At 39.7% G+C, this 17,895-nt stretch overlaps 1 protein-coding gene across 1 annotated transcript in view; it reads right to left on the bottom strand.

The window, feature by feature from the left end:
* The window catches only part of creb5b (cAMP responsive element binding protein 5b), a 318,546-nt gene that overhangs the window by 13,254 nt on the left and 287,397 nt on the right, over positions 1-17,895 (bottom strand). The window contains exon 11 of the mRNA XM_078420628.1: positions 177-494. Coding sequence (XP_078276754.1) covers positions 177-494 — 318 coding nt within the window. The remainder of the gene's footprint in view (positions 1-176; positions 495-17,895) is intronic.

Below are 17,895 nucleotides of genomic sequence, written 5' to 3'. Positions count from 1 at the left end.
CAGGGCATTTAATGTAATGGGGCACTGGGCCAGAAGGCCTGGGCAGATCATCATGGACATACTGAATGGCAGGAAAGGCTTGAGGAGCCAAATATTCTCTTATGTCATCATCACATCATATTCCATTTCAACACAGTTTACCTGTAATAATATTTTAAAAGATCCTTGTGATTTACCTGATTTTGTGCTCCCGTGGGCAGAGACTGAAGTGGAGGGTTGTGGTGCTGTGGGTTGTGTGTGTGTAGGCTTGGATGGGGATGGGAATGGGGATGGCTTTGCTGGTGGTGGTGAGGATGGTGCTGATGTGGATGTGGTTGATGCTGATGTGTGAAGGGGTGTTGTGGTGCAGGCTGGTGTGCGTGTGAGTGCATGGGATGATGCGGCTGTGGTGCCTGGTCCTGTCTGGATGTCATCATCTCCATTACTTGACCCATCATATTCATGTTTCCGTTCGACAAAGCGGTCGGGTGATGATTCAGTGCTGCTTTAAGTCTCTGCAGAGTAAGCAAAGTAAGAAATCCTGATTAAAATCTCATTGCTTTTCATGTATTTAGAATATTAATGATGTTATACTCATTCTCTACCCAGTATCCAAAATTTCCAGTTGATTCAGTAAACAATAGGTCATGCTGGTATTAAAAATATATAATCAAACATCTCTACAAGATTAATGCTTTGCATTTCATTGACATTTGGACTTTTTGTTTTTTAAACAGGCCCTTTTTATATAAAGTTTTTCTTCCTTGTAAAATATTCTGAGCCCAATCATTTTCTTTTTATGTTAATGCAGCAATAATCATTACATTCTTTGAATAAAACAGGTCCACAAATATTTATATGTATTCTGGAGACTCAAGAGACTGCAGATGGTGTAACCTGGAGCAAAAAACCCCCAACCTGCTGGAGAATTTCAGCGGGTTCGAGCAGCATCTGTGGAAGAAGAGGGATGCTCAATGTTTCTGGTCAAGACCCTACATCAGGAGGGTGTCAATATGAAATGCCAACTATCCCTCAGCCTCCACAGATGTTGCCTGACCCACTGACCTCCTCCAACAGGTTAGTTTTTGATTTGCATGTTTTCATTGTATCGTGTTTAAGATTTAAAACTTGAACCCATGAAATGCGTTCAAAACTGTTCAGGGGTTTTGCAATTAACTTCTTTAAATTACACTGTTAAACAATCTTAGCATTGTGAATATTTTAAAATAATTTTGCTTTCATAACCTCTGAGTGCTTACAATTCTCCTGCACAACTGTTTATCGCAGTTTCTTACTCCTCCTCATTTCCTCCATTTGTTCAACGCAAATTCTATAATCCTAAAGTGTCAGCAATTCTGACATCTCCCCAATTTTCTTCATCAGAGATAATCAAATTGTTTGGTTAACGGGCCATATCTTTAATTCATTGTCCAATTTACCACCAATTTTAGTGTAATCTGTAAATTAACTTATCATGCCACCTACATTCACTTCCAAATCATTAGTATAAATAATGAATAACAATGCTATTCATGTCCTTGCTACAGGCCTCCAGTCTGAAAAACAACCCTCTACCTCCACCCTGTTTCCTACCTTCAAGGCAACTTTGTATCCAATTGGCTAACTCACTCTAGATTCCATGTGATCTAACCTTCCACACCAGGTAACCATGTGGTACCTTGTCAAAAGTTGCTGAGGTTCGCTTGAACAATGTCTATCACTCTTCCCTCATCTATCTTCGTCATCTCTTCAAAAAAACTCAAATTCATGAGACACAATTATGAACACAAACCCATGTTGAATTTCCCTAATCAGTCATTGACTGTCCAAAGTGCTTGTACCTTCTGTCACTTAGAATGCCCTGCAATAACTTACCCACCAGTGAAGACTCACCAATCTGCAGTTCCTAGACTTTCCTTTTCAGCCTTTTGTAAATAAAAACACAACAGTAGCCATCCTCTAATCTTCCAGCACCACATCGATGGTTAGTGATGTTACAGATATCTTTGCCAGTGACCCTGCATTTTTCCCCTGGCTTCCTACAATGTCCAAGGATGCGATTAAATAGCCCCTTGGGATTTATCCACCTTTATGCATATTATGACCACCAGCACCTCTTCTTTGGCAATGTGGACTTTCTTCAAGCCATCACATGTCTGAGACACATAGCATCCCTGTCTTGCTCCATCACCTGAGCATCCACACATAAAACATTTTGCTTGCCCTTATAGAGATCCTATTCTCTCCCGAGTTAATCTTTTGCCCTTAATATACATGTGGAATCACTATAATGATGCTCACCACCAACTTCTCAAAGGGAATTAAGAATGAGCAATAAATGCCTTGGTAATGACGCGTACATTGTGACGAAAGACTAAATAAATATCTTGTATAAAAGATAATGGAAATGGAATAGTGATTAAACTCAAAATCGTCAGTTACATTAGTATGCACAACTCACAAAGCAATAAGGTCATAAGTTCTTAAGTGATAGAAGCAGAATTAGAACATTCGGCCCATCAAGTCCACTCCATCATTCAATCATGGCTGATCTATCTCTCCCTCCTAACCCCATTCTTCTGCCTTCTTCCCATAACTCTTGACCCCCGTACTAATCAAGAATCTACCCATCTTTGCCTTAAAAAATATCTATTGAAGGCCTCCATAGCCTTCTGTGGCAGAGAATTACACAGATTTGCCATCCTTTGTCTAAATAAATTCCTTCACCTCCCCTTCCTAATGGAACATCTTTTAATTCTGAGGGAAGATTTGTTTGCCCCACCCTACCTTCCTCTGCTAGCTCTGGAATTGTACACCATTTACATTACACTCAAGACCTAGAGATTTAAGTGCAATGGACTATCAACGTGGGCGTGTTATGCAAAAAACACCATACTGGGGTAATTTTGCTTGAGGTGCAAAATAATTCCCAGGCAATTACTACTAAAATTCGTACTTTTGACGAGTAAAATTAAAATGATTAAAAAAAGTTTAGAATTCCATTATAATTCAAGAAGGGCAAAGCTGTGGATAAATATTGGAAAATGCTACAGGGTAAAAGGAATAGGAGAAGAGCAAACTGGAAGTGAGTTTTACCAGACACACTGTGCTCAGAACAACGAGTGAGAAAATCCAAGCTATAAAAAAGTAAAATTAACAGGCTAGGTTAAGATAAAATATATGAAATATTTTTAGATGCACTGTTATTTGTGGAACGCGTACTGGAGCAGAGTCACATTCGAGAGGATTCTGAAGTCAGTTTGGCAGAGGTTCTGAATAAAACTGGTTTTGGCCTATTGCCTGGATTTACCTTCACCATGTGGATGTCAAACCAGCCAAACCTCCAGCATCCCAAGAGGTGCAACAGGCTGTAACTGGTGAGTAGGTCTTTGCAACATCCCACTAAAGTCCCACTCCAGAACACCTTGACAGCGTGTGAGAGTTTTCCACAAAGACTGAATTGTTTTAAATGTTTGATCTTCAGAGTGTCCAAGCAGATTTAAATAAACAAATAAAATAAAGTTTAAAATTAAAATAATTAAAACTTCTTAAACTATAACAAGTAACTAAAAACATCAACAGAGTTTAAAATAATACAAGCACGCACTTTTTCCCCAATAACCCCATCCGAATGGTGCCTCTACCTGTCTGCCAGCCAGCCCTGAGTTAAACTGAGGGCACAGATGAAAAATGTATCGGGCTCGCTTTCCTCAGCACAATGGTGCTCTGTTGCTAGGCTCAATGATGAGCCCAGCATCAGATCTCGAGCATTTGTACTCAATATTTAGCCGAGCAAAGATGGAAGTTCAGGAAGGGCTGAGCCACAAGCACCTGAAAGATTGCTGTCAATCAGCTTGTTTTAGTCCATTAAGCATCAATGCCTAGGACTGGAAGACTGAAAAGATGTTATTCGCATTGCACAAGAATAATAAAGCTGATCGAGAAAAATACAACGTAAATTGTGCTGAGAAGGCATTAACATGCAACGTTAGTTCTCTTTTACGATGACAGGCCTTACAGAGAACTGATCAAGGAGTTTGTGGACTGGTGCCAGCGGAACCGCCTCCGGATCAACGCAGGGAAAATCAGGGAGATGGTGGTGGATTTCCGCAGGCGCAGCCATGTCCCCCCGACAGCAGTGAACATCCAGGGAATGGACATCGGGAGGGTGGACTCTTATAAGTACTTGGGTGTTTACCTCAACAATAAACTTGACTGGACCGAAAACATCAATGCACTATACAAAAAGGGCCAGAGCAGACTTTATCTGCTGAGGAGACTCAGGTCCATTCGAGTGCAGGGGGCACTCCTCAGGACCTTCTACAACACTGTGATTGCATCAGCCATTTTCTATGGAGTGGTCTGCTGGAGCAGCAGCATCTCAACAGCGGAGGGGAAGAGACTCGACAAGCTGGTCAGGAAGGCCAGCTCTGTCCTGGGTTGCCCCCTCGACTCAGTACAGGTGGTGGGAGAGAGGAGGATGATGGCAAAGTTAACATCGCTGCTGGACAACGACTCCCACCCCATGCAGGACACTGTCACTGCACTGAGTAGCTCCTTCCGTGACAGACTCCTTCACCCCAAGTGTGTGAAGGAGAGATATAGGAGGTCCTTCCTTCCCGCTGCTGTGAGATTGCACAACCAGCACTGCTCCCAGCAGACGAGTCAACAGTAACAGTTAAGGAATACACAGTAACTTGATGACAATTTATCCTAATCTTTATTTTTATTTATAATGAATGATCTCTTGCTATCCATTTTGTTGCTGTAACACTGCAAATTTCCCCGGTGTGGGACAATAAAGGAATATTATTATTATTATTATTATTATTATTATTATTATTATTATTATTATTATTATTATTATAATTATTATAATTATTATAATTATTATTATTATAATTATAATTATAATTATAATTATAATTATAATTATAATTATAATTATAATTATAATTATAATTATAATAATTATTATTATTATTATTATTATTATTATTATTATTATTATTATTATTATTATTATTATTATTATTATTATTATTATTATTATTATTATTATTATTATTATTATTATTATTATTATTATTATTATTATTATTTTCTCTCTTTACAGAAGCTGGCTGGCCTGCTATGTATTTCAAGCATTTTTCCAATTCCAGTGTCTGTGGTATTTTACTCCAGGAAACCCCAAGCAAGTTGCCCTCACTATCATCAGTAGAAAATTAAAAAAAATAGAATGTGCTGAATCCGCCAGGGTACTTGCAGGTTAGAATGTAAGACTCCAACTTGTCCATTTCCAAACAGCTAACTATCCAAACATATGGAAGGCCACCACAACATGTTAGTTACCTGGCACACCAGTACCAACAGTTGGTAAATGATTTTGCTTTGCTTTCAACACACTATTCCTATCAGGAGGAAAACCTGCAAATTCAGCCACTCTTTTTCTTTTTATTCTGTGCTCTGAATATGGTATATCCTGCTGCCATTCCCAGCACAGAACATTACATAACTTTTACAATTGAAAGCACGACCACAGTCACCTGCACAACAAACAGCAAAGCAGCTAAAGGCTGACACTCATTCCTTGCAATAAAACACAGCCTTGGACTTTTGAAATGTGGCATTGCAACCAGTCAGAGATTTTAATAAACAATGAATATGTAGAATCTAAACCCTGCATGCAGCTGGTCTTCAGTCAAGAAAAGTAATTTCAAACGATTAACAGAATTTTGCAAGCTTTTCGTTCAGCAGACCCCAGTGTAAAAGTCAACCAGATGGGCTGGATCACAGAAACAGCATGAAGCTCAGTGACCTGCAGCAGGATTGTCCAAGGCACCATTGATCAGACCCTGGTGCCTCATTAATTTTTGCAGAAATTCTTGATCCTCCATGCTGAGACTGATCAATGTGTTCTTGGCCAACGATATTGCTCACAACAGCTGCAGCCCAGTTCGGTCTGCTCAGTTAACTTTGTAAACAGAAGGGTAACAGTCATGATGGTGATCTACAAACAATTCACACAGTCGGGCCCAGATGAACAGATATCTGAATAAGCAGAATTATGTCCATTGTTTAGGAATGCAGAAAAAAAACAATCAATCACTTTCCACATGCTCTCGAACATAATGATGGAAGCCAAATACTGCAAATATTTTTAAATTTCTCATTTGGGTAAGAATGTAATCCCAGGATTCAACCATAATCCCAGTTGAAAGCACCTCTTGGCTGTGTGTGCTTTAGGAAGAATAACTGCATCAGCTGTAAAACAACTGAATATACATGCACAAGTTTTATATCAGGATTGCAAAGTGACAATTGGAGTAATATTTCATAAGAAGTATTGTCACAAGAGTTTTTTCGTAAGCATTGTGCAATCATTGGAGGAAGTTAATGTTAACAGTGTACTTTCACTAGATGAGGAACTTAATGTTAGAATTGTACTGTCACCAGAGGATGTTAACGTGAGCACTGTGTTGTCATGAGAGGAGTTTAACATCTGGACCATACTAACACTGGAATGCAAGTTTAATATTGAGGCCTTAGAAACAGTGCTATTTCAAAACAGGAACAACATGCATAATTTAATATCAGGCCTGCATGGATATTGTAATAAAATTACAAATTATTCTTCCAATACAGTAAACCTTTGTTATAACAGACCATGGGGGGGGGGGGGGGGGGAGAGGAGGATTGGTGTCCGTTATTGCCGATTGGCCAGTGTCCAGCTATAATCCAGTGAGGGTTCTTCCCCATTGACATCATTGTCTGGGCGCCGGGTCAGAATCTTGAGCCCCGTCACTGAGAACTCGGTGGGCCCTCCCTCATCACACAGAGCGCAGCAGCTCATTAAGGCTGCCTGGCACCACCTTGTCCAGTGCAGCTGGGGAACAGCAATGGCCGTTGCCCCGGCTGCTGATTCCCACATTCAGAGACTGAGAGCAAAATGGGTCTGGGACATTAGGATGGTGAGGTGAGGAACTCCTGTTCCGCTCTCCCACTGTGAGATTCCCACGATCAGCTGCCCGCCCCGAATTCAGGGTGAAAGGACATCGACCTCTAAGCCATGGCTCATTAATTACAATGGTTTGTCAGTTTTGCTATAGTCCGCTATAACCAAAATCTGTCATAAACGAGGGTTTACTGTATATAGCTTTAGAAATGCTTTTGAAGTTTTTTTTAATGGTGGCACGGTGGTGCAACGGTAAAGTTGCTGCCTTACAGCGCTTGCAGCACTGGAAACCCGGGTTCAATCCCGACTACGGGTACTGTCTGTACGGAGTTTGTACGTTCTCCCCGAGACTGCATGGGGTTTTCTCCGAGATCTTCAGTTTCCTCCCACACTCCACAGACGTACAGGAATGTAGGTCAATTGGCTTGGTATATGTATAAATTGTCCCTTGTGTGTGTAGGATAGTGTTAATGTGCAGGGATCGCTGGTCGGAGTGTTTCTGCGCTGTATCACTAAAACTAAACTAAATGGGAGCTGCACATAAGAGCTTAATTTGGTGGGAGATCATGCTGGCACAGGGTATATTACCCAAATAAGTTCATGGATGGAGAATCCTACAGGGCCCAATAATCTCTGACATTCTGAGGAAGGTAACAAAACTTGTGTATTTATCCTCATTGGAGGGTTAACACTCTGTGGTTGCACAACGTATGACATAGTACTGGATATCTTTATCTCAGAACCTTTTGTTAAAGTATTATTCTGTTCCACAATTAAGCAACATTCTTTTGATATTATCACAACATATTATTCATGCTGAAAAGCACTTGTAGCAACAATTTCTAAACTCTTTTTACATTTATACCTCATCGCTATTTGTCATTTGAACAAAACTTTCCTCTACACATGGTGAAAAGATGAAAGACCAAATTCTTTACACCAGGTTAAACAATAAACGTTTCCAAAATGGCATTTTACTTTATTGATATTATTATTACCTCAGAATCAATTACCCGTGAGACCAGTAGCATCATAAGAATTTTTTTTAAAGACACTGCAGAAGATAAAAAAATATTTTGATGCAATTCGGATTTAGAAGATATTCCAACTATTGTAAAACTCTAATAATCTGCTATCTGACTATTCAAAATCCCATAGGGTCAGCATCTGGATCATGGGGTGATGTTTGTCATGCACCCTTCCCATTCACAGGACCCCAGTTTCCATGCTTCCTTTAAACTTACCTGGTTCACTGGAAAATGTTTATTTTCCATGTGGGACAACCTGTGCAAATATTGACACAATCTAGTCTAAACGTTTAATAAATAGGGTTGATTATGTGAATGAAGAGTGCTATGATGACAGAAAACTAATTTTATAGATTATTCATTAAAAAAAATATGCCAATGAACAAATGTTGACAAATGGGCAGAATTCTGCTCTTTAAAACATTGAAAAAATCTGGAGTAATAGCTAAAGTATGACTATTAAAAATATAGAAACAATGAATGAAACAACGGTTTTGAAAAAAAGAGTTGTTCTAGATCTTCCAACTGGACAATAACATGTCAAAGCATGACAGTGCATGATTGTGTTCCATGATGTGGAAACACAGCATTTAATCAGACCAAGACCTTTCAGAGGTTTCAAATTAATATTGATAACATTTCATTTCAATAAATTTTAAATCTAAAGTCACCTAATAATTTCACTGTGCTTTCCTACTGCAGTGCTTCAATGCTCTATGACATAAAGACTGAAGTTTAAGAATATTGATATAACCATATGATTAAGATACACATTTGATTCATTTTACGTGTCAACCATTTATGGATTACAATTAATACTATTGAGTCTGAAAAAAGTTTATTTGATTGGACATATTGGATATTGGACAATCATACATATCGCCACATGTGGCCAGCATGTGTTAGTTTAGTAACGGGAAGGCCACAATTTAGTTGAGTTCCTTCGGAACATTGAATCAATTTAGCTGTGGTGAGAAACAAACCACTACATGTGTTCAGCGCCTTTCACTGCTAAAATAATTGTGGATCTGTCGCACAACAGAATTCCTTCACCTCTCTAATAGAATTCTTGAGTCACAGCTTTAAGGTTCATCTCTGGAATATATTTCCAAACATGGAAAAACCTTAAATTCATTAACTGTATTAAATTTCACATACAAACTTCCAGTTGCATAGTTACGCTATGTGGAGTAGAACAGAAATGTAAGAAAATCCAGGAACAGATTAAAACACTAACTGAGCGTGCAAGGCCAGAATGAGAAAGGGCCTTTTTGCGTGCATATCCAGATAACTATTTTCAATAAATATGTAACTTCCTTCTGGAGCTAGTTTGAATATAAGGTAGACTCTATATTTATTTTAAATTATTTGCAAATAACAACTCTTGGCATTGGTAGGCTATCATGCCTCACCCCAAATTATTTGCAAATAACAACTCTTGGCATTGGTAGGCTATCATGCCTCACCCCAAATTTGCAAATTCTGTAGCAAATTTGATAGAATGAGTCCCTTTTTTTTGCTATAACTTGATGGCCATGAATCTCCCATCCATAGTCACTGCAAACATTCACCTCTCACTGGGATTTACTGCAGCTGAAAGGATGATGCTGCTTGACCATGTGGTCTTGGAGCTGAGGGATGAGGTGTTGAGTGGAGACAAAACCTCAGACCATGGAAAGGAATGAAAGTGATGGGTCATTACTACATCCGTTCACAAAACCCACCTGGATACATTTGACAGTTGCCAAAGCCCGACTCCTGGCTTTTCAGGCTTCAATCCAATTAGGTTCTTTCCAATATGTCTGAATCTCATATATGTAACTAGTGACAATGAAATAAAGCATTTTCAAAATTACTTGTTTCCCACATCAAACTTGATTCATTGTCCCTGCTTCAGTCACACATAAGCTCCAGTGTTTCATAAGTGAGACATGTGGGGATAGATATCACTGGCATTATGATTGGCACACATTTTAAAACCTTTTGATTTCCATTTCCATTAGCCTCAAGAGTCTGGAAATTTCCACTGTACGCATTTTGAGTCACATTACCCGTCTGGCACTTGGGTAGTAATTGAAAATCTTCCTATTCCACTGAAAACTAACTACAAGACGCACTAAATACACAGGCTCTCTGTAGAGCAATCCAATCTGGCCCATTACCCAGATACTTCTGCAACCCTGCAAGTTTAATTCACCCAACATACGATGACCATCCAGCCCCTTTTGCTTCCCTATATCAAGCCTGTTCTGCTTTTTAACAAGATAATATCAAATTGTTTACCTTACAACCATTCTCCTGCATTAATCTCCACATCCCTTAATTCCTCCAATATCCAGAAATGATCAATCCAGTTTTTAATATAATTAATGACAGAGTCTCCACGATTCTGCCAGGTGGAGAATTCACCACCATCTAAATGAAGTAATTTTTCCCCAGTTCAGTCCTATACGGTGTACCCATCTTTACATTGTAATGCTTGGTTCTGGAATCTTTGGTACATTAATTTCCCCTGCAACTAACCTGGCAGGTTCTCTTAAAAAAAATCAATGAGTTTGCCTTCCATTTTTCTAAACTCTACAGAATAGTAGCTGAAGAATGATTGAAACATGAATCCTGACAGCATGACGGTGTAGTGTCAAATGAAAAGATATAGCTACAAGAAAGGGTGCCAGACATTGACCTACCCAATCGTATTATTGTTTTCTAAGTGCTTTTATTATGGGTTCCAACATTTTCCCAGTTACTGATATCAGGCTGAGAGGTCAGTCATTTTCTGTTTTCTTTCTCCTTTCTTTCTATAATGGTGTGCTGATATTTGCTTCAATTTACAAGCATCATTCCAGAATCTATAGAATTTGCAAGATGATAACCGAGCATCCATTATCTCGCCGCCTGCATTGAAACTCTAGGATGTAAATCATCAGACCTTTGTGATTTATCACTTTTCAGGCTCATTAACTTCTCTGGTGGTATTTCTTTACGGATTCTAATGTCTTTACTTTGTTTGGACTGGACCCCAGGTTCTCCAGTATTTTTGGAAATAATTTTGTGCAGCCTAGAAATCAGAGTCACACAGCAGAGAAACTGGCCCAACCCTGTACCACCCATCAAACAACGATTTACACAAATTATTCAGATTAGTTTATTGTCACGTGTTACAATGGAAAGCTTTTGTTGCATGCTAACCAGTCAGCGGAAAGACAATACATGATTACTGTAGGAGCCATTTATGGCAGCCAACTGCCATTACAATTACAATGGAGTCATTTGCAGTGTATAGATGCATGATAAGGGAATAACATTTAATGTAAGGTAAAGCCAGCACAGTCCGACTAAGGATAGTCTGAGGGTTACCAATGAGTTAGATAGCAGTTCAGGACTGCTCTCTGGTTGTGGTAGTATGATTCAGTTGCCTGATAACAGCTGGGAAGAAACTGTCCCTGAATCTGGAGGTGTGCATTTTCACACTTCTATACCTTCTGCCCGAGAGGGGAGAAGAGGGAGTGGCCAGGATGTGACTCTGCCTTGATTCCACCCCAGTTTTCTTTTAGCTCCTTCCAGATTCTACCGGTCACATGGCTGCTAGAGACAATTTACAGTGGGTGATTTATCTACGATCCACATATCTTTGGAATGCGAGAGGAAATCCCTGGAGTCAAAGGGTGGAACATGTAACCCGCATGCAGATAGTACCAGATGTTTGGTTTGAGCCAGGGTTGCTGGAAGCTTGATGAAGCAACTGGACCGGGTGTGCCAGTGAGCCTTTTGATTATGCCATTTTGTAATTCCCCATTATAAAATGTCGCTTCTCTATCTGGAAGGGACTCACATCTGCCCTTGCTTGTTTTTTCATCACATTCCTGTGGAAAGTCTTATAGTATTTATTTTAGATTTTCTAATTGGCATAAGTGTAACCGGGTGCCTATTTAGCTTCCACTGTCCTCATCAATGAGTTCCAAGTCATTATCACTCACTGCAAACATGTTCTTCCTCAGATCCCATTTGTATACTAACGCATTGAGACTTATGCTCTCAAGTCCTTTTAATATCAGCTAATAAGAGTTTTTCCCTGTATTTATAAACCTATCACAAACTTCTCCCAAGCTCCCAGCAATTTATATTAGCTTAAAACCCTCATCGCTGGAATTCCTCATCCCTGGAATTCTTCTGGTAAATCTTCTTGGTATGCTTCCAAGAATCTTCATATCCATCTTAAAGTGTAGGGCCCAGAGCTGGGTGCAACACGCAAGCTTGTTGCCAAACCAAAGCTTTGTAAACATTCACCATAACTATATACTTTTGGACTCAAAACCTCAATGTAATAATATCTCGTACTATGAAGGGAATGCATGCTTGAATGCAAAACATTTCATAACATAAGACCATGTAAAGACACAAAAGATAATTATTCACGAGACTAGGCTGAATGATTTGAATCAAATAAAATAGGAAAAGGCGGCTCCAGGCCAACCTTTGTTATGATGATTTTGTACTTATAACATTATAACTCATGCTTTGTAACATGAGATATTATTCTATCTTCATACCAAGAGCCACATGCTTTGCTAACTGCTCTCTCCACATATATATGTTGAACTATTCATCTGAAATTTGGTTCCACTTAACTCAGCAGAATTAAATTTCAGAACCAAAGTTCAATCTGCATTTATTTTCAGGTGGATTTAGTGAAAATGGAAAAGAAAAACTAGGGCAAAAATGAACAACAGATGACTTCTGTTACACTCCCAATAAACCAGAAATGAAAATAACTTTTAAAAATCCATTGTTCCTGAAAACGGCGAGGAAATCATGCTGTTTAATTACCTGTTGGCTGTTAATTGCTCACTTTGTGCTGCCTGCTCGTTTAAGTGATGTGAGCATTCAGGAAGCTATTACTGTCCTTTACTTTTCACAGATGCAACCGCAGGGGGATAGAATGGTGGAAGGCTTGCACTGTTTAAAGGTAGCTTGTACCTCTTAAAGGGAATGTTTGTGTGACTTGCGCAGTTCTTGAAGTTAAAAAAGAAGTATGAGTGTGATGGGTTTATGGACACTCCACTGAGATCTTTGCAGAAGTGAAATGCAAAGTTAGAGGAGTGTATCATATGTATAGGCATTTAGAAGGACAAACCAGGAGGTAACGTGAACAGATTGGGGTCAATAAGCTCCAAGGACTTTTCGACAATTTTGCAAGAAGTCCAAATACCTCAAATCAATGGTCAAAGTCAGTTAGAGCATCTCTAAGTTGCGCATCTCACCAACTGTACCACCAGCCCTAAACACTACTATTACATTCCATCATTGCCATCGTAAATGTTTTGATGATTCCAGAAGAATATCTCTTATTCAGATGCTTCATCAAATTCCTTCTTAAATCTCCAGGTAATCAAAGACAGCTTGAAGCAAGGGCAAAGTGGGATTTAGAAAGGATGTTGCATGAAAGTTCGGCCAGTTACAATTAGTTTCATTTAGAGCTACTGCGTGAAAACAGGCCCTTTGGCCCACCGAGTCCGCGCCGACCAGCGATCCCCGCACACTAACACTATCCTACACACACTAATGACAATTTACACATACACCAAGCCAATTAACCTACATACCTGGACGTCTTTGGAGTGTGGGAGAAAACCGAATATCTCGGAGAAAACCCATGCAGGTCATGGGGAGAACGTACAAACTCCATACAGGCAGCACCCGTAGTCGGGATCAAACCCGGGTCTCCGGCGCTGCAAACGCAGTAAGGCAGCAACTCAACCGTTGCCCATTGTTTGAACCTATTTGAACCCATTGTTCCACAGGGTCAATAATGCCATCTGTCTGCTTACCTAACATCCCTTCCATAGAGTTTGGGATTTGCAGCTATACCTGTCCCTTCCTGTTAGCCACCACTCTCAAGGCTTGTGCATGGCTGCAATTCAGACATGACATCCATATGAGCCAAAAAGATAGCATAATACTTGATGGCATTAATTGCTTCCCACTTACAGGACAAGATGTTGTACGCCCAGAGTAAGGCAACACCTTAACAAGAATGGTGCAGCTTATCCCCAATTGGAGAAATCTTAAAAACAGGCTTGGCAAACGATGGTGATTTGCACACTCAGAATCACACACCAAGTATAGCACAGGTGCCAGCTCACAAGAGGATAAGGTTGCAAAAGATTTGATTGGGGCTTTAAATAAGACAAGATGCAGAACAATGTGATACCCAATGGTACAGGCGGTGCAAAGGGAAGACTACTTTCATTCTGGACCGCATGGAATGATCTGGCAGTTGCCTGGCACAAGGCTTCGCAAAAGGTTATAACCCATTCGTTGCATGATTGAAATGGTTGGCAAACTCTTCCGACATGTCCAATCATGGCGTGGTTTCTGATTGCTACTGAGATAGCACTCTTTGACTGCCGGAACAGCAATGTAATGACAAGAGATGAAAATGTTGAGAAACTGAAACTGATGAGAGGCTCTCACCGTTTACACTAATGCAAATGTCCACTCTTTGACTGCTGGAACAGCAATGTAATGACAAGAGATGAAAATGTTGAGAAAATGAAACTGATGAGAGGCTCTCACCGTTTACACTAATCCAGCAAAATATCTTGTAAATCTAAACCAAAACCAGAAAACGCTGGAAATACTCGGCAGGTCAGGCCAATAGAGGGGAAGAAAAATAAAAGGATTTCTGACCTGAATTATTAACTCAAGCCTCTTGGACACAAAACTGATTAGTTGACTTTTTATACGTAATTTGGCAAAATCTTTTCTCTACACTTTGGTTTGAATGTTTATTTTGTGCTTTATGTGGTTGCTGCAGTAGACACGGACATATGGTGACACCCGCTCTACATGCTGCAGGCTCCTCCACAGCAGCAGAAATCACTGCTTCAGTACTCCTGCAGTACAAGATTCTGCATGGCAGCTTGGATCTCACTGTATACAGGCTGCAAGTGTGCATTATAAACTGAATGCTTTGTACAAGTGGACGGTCTCTTTCACCCATTACCCGCCTTTTAGTTTGGCAAAGCAGATCGCCTCGGATTGAAGCACTAATAGCTTCTGCCAGTATGTGTTGCTAACTATACTCAAATGCAAGATGGGACCTCCAAGGTCATGAAATCTATTTTGATTCCATTAGACCGGAACTGATCACATATCAGTAATGTAAGGAGTTTGTACGTTCTCCCCGTGACCTGCGTGGGCTTTCTCCGAGATCTTCGGTTTCCTCCCACACTCCAAAGACGTACGGGTATGTAGGTTAATTTGACTGGGTAAATGTAAAAAATTGTCCCTAGTGTGTGTAGGATAGTGTTAATGTGCGGGGATCGCTGGGCGGCGCGAACTTGGTGGGCCGAAAAGGCCTGTTTCCGCGCTGTATATATATGATATGATATGATATGATATCAATCCTATTATTACTGACCTACATCAAACCCTTGTCTTCAAATGTCTAAATGTTCAGATCCCTTCATTCCTAACTCTAACCTTCTCCGTTCCCACAACCTCCTGGTATCTCAGCTGCACACTCGAACACCCTCCCAAAACTCAAGTTTGTCCACCTCCTGTAAGGCTTTGCTTAAAATCCTTCACATTGACCAAGCTTTCAGTTCTCCATTCTAACATTGGCTCAAAGCCTATTTCCATTTTGTTCTCTTGAAACTTATTTTATGTTAATAACACTGTTTAAATGTGTTTTTTTTTAGCTAAGCACACAGCTAGTTAAACTTTCATTCGGGATATCTGAACATAGATGCTTAGCATCCATAATAATGTCAGGAAAAATGATAACCAACCATTCAGGGAATACACATTCATTCCAACAACAGTCCCCACGACACAAACCAGCATGAGCATATAAATTCATGATAATACTAAGCAATAACTACAGTCCTCGTGTTATCAGGTCAGACTATAATAAATTCCTCAACAAGCAACTCATCATTATATACAATTTACTGACACACTCAGGATACTACACGCTTCAGCAGTCAAGCAGATTTTCCCCTTCAGAGTGTCAGGCAACTGCATGATCACTGCAGTCTAGAAAAGTAATAATATATGATCAAAATGGCAAATAAGACTGTCTCGTGGCTGGTTGGTTGGAACCTCTCCAAATAAAAGAGTAGACACTGAATTTTCCAGTAGCAAGGTTGCAGCAGTAGGTGATAATTTATTGCACAATCTGGCAGTGTGCCAGCTGGCTCTCGTCAGAGCTGTTTATTAATTGAATCACACAACTTGTTTATCAGCAGAGGCCACATTCTCCAGTCACAGGCCAGGTCCTGATAGTTCCAGTCAGTCTACTGCTGTGCTTTGATGACATATGAAAACTGCAAACACCATAGTTAAATGGCTTTCAGGCTGGCAAAAGAAAGGCTGCATTCATTTATCACCTCAACAGGTGCTAACAGAAAACACTGCCATAGCTAGTTATTAACATAGCAGGCACACAGTGTGGTGAATAAGGACGGATACCCCAAGCTCATCTTTGACTTTCAGGTGCATATCTGATTACAACAAAATAACGTCTGTCATACATTCTAGGTTTTCTCCATGGCTTTAGCGTTTCAAAGGTGAACACTTGAGCTGTGCGGGAGGATGTTTTTCTTCAAGTCTTCCCATACATCTGTCACTTCAGCAAAGGTTCAGCAGGAATCTTGTCATGGGTCATTGGGTTCTCCACTGCATATATGACAAAATTACTATAAATTGACTCTGAGAAACCTCACCCTCAACAATTCAGAATTCATTTGAGTTCAACACGAGATATGCAGGCCATGATTCAAAGTTTACTCAAGTGGGAAAGAAAACTTTTAAACAGAGTTATTAATGGCAACATGAAGCAATGCAAAAACAAAATACTTCAGATGCTCGAAATCCAAAAATAAATCCCAAAAATGCTTGGTGTTTTGCAGATCAAGTAATATTTGTGGACAGGGAAACACAGTTTATATTTTCAATATCGTTACACTTCACCAGATCCAAATTGAGTTGGCTAATACACGCTTTTCCTACTAGTTACAAGAGCCAGAGGCGGCTGATGCACATATTTCAGGGCATGGCGGAGAAGTGCTGTCGTTGAACAGGCCCCGATGTGCATGGGCTTCCTTGGAGTGACATGTGCCTCACAGAACTTTCTTATAGACTAGAATTGATCAAGAGACAACTAAAGTGATGTCTGACAGAAATCACATTGAGGCCAGTCATGATTTTAATCCCCAGGATACATGACAGAACTGATTATGATATAAAACAATTTTTGTAAAATTCCAGAATTTTTTAGCTCAAAGCAAATTCAAATTACTTTTAAACTTGCATCCTTTGAATTTTAGCCTTGACATCTGTATTTCAAGTAATGTATTGTGGCATAGTCTCTGATATATGCAGCACTTTATGAGGACGACAATTATTCTGTAGCTAAGAGACATGATGTGTTCTCGGTGATGGAGCAGATATATGGTCAAAAGCTCATCCCAAAGTGGAACGTTATGCCAAGATTGTGGAAAAACTATTTTAACCTTGGAAAATGGAAAATCAGGGTTGGGGTTTGAGATCAGGGATTAGAATTTGTGTCAGGGATTGAAAACAATGGCCACAAATGATGAGCATTTCCACAATAACAGATAGCCACAAAAGAGGCAAAGACCACACTTTTTGTCCAACATCCATTTCTGGATGAGCAGAAATTCCCTGTAAAAAATATTGAAGCATTGAAGATATTATGTTTGATCATTAACTTTGTTCAAGATCTACTGTATCATTCCCATTCCTTGTCCATATCTTTAAATCAGAACTCTCACAATCTTTATGATATATTTACTCTGGGATAAGCTTTTGACTGCACATCCATTCATTGACAACTCTCATTGCCACTTCTGTATCAAGACCCATTATCCACAACTTCAATTCTTGTTCTTGCTTTTATTCCTTCCA

The sequence above is a fragment of the Rhinoraja longicauda genome, chromosome 2, assembly GCF_053455715.1.
Source record: "Rhinoraja longicauda isolate Sanriku21f chromosome 2, sRhiLon1.1, whole genome shotgun sequence".
In the NCBI taxonomy this organism is placed as follows: Eukaryota; Metazoa; Chordata; class Chondrichthyes; order Rajiformes; family Arhynchobatidae; genus Rhinoraja; species Rhinoraja longicauda.
This window is presented reverse-complemented; position numbering and strand designations above follow the sequence as displayed.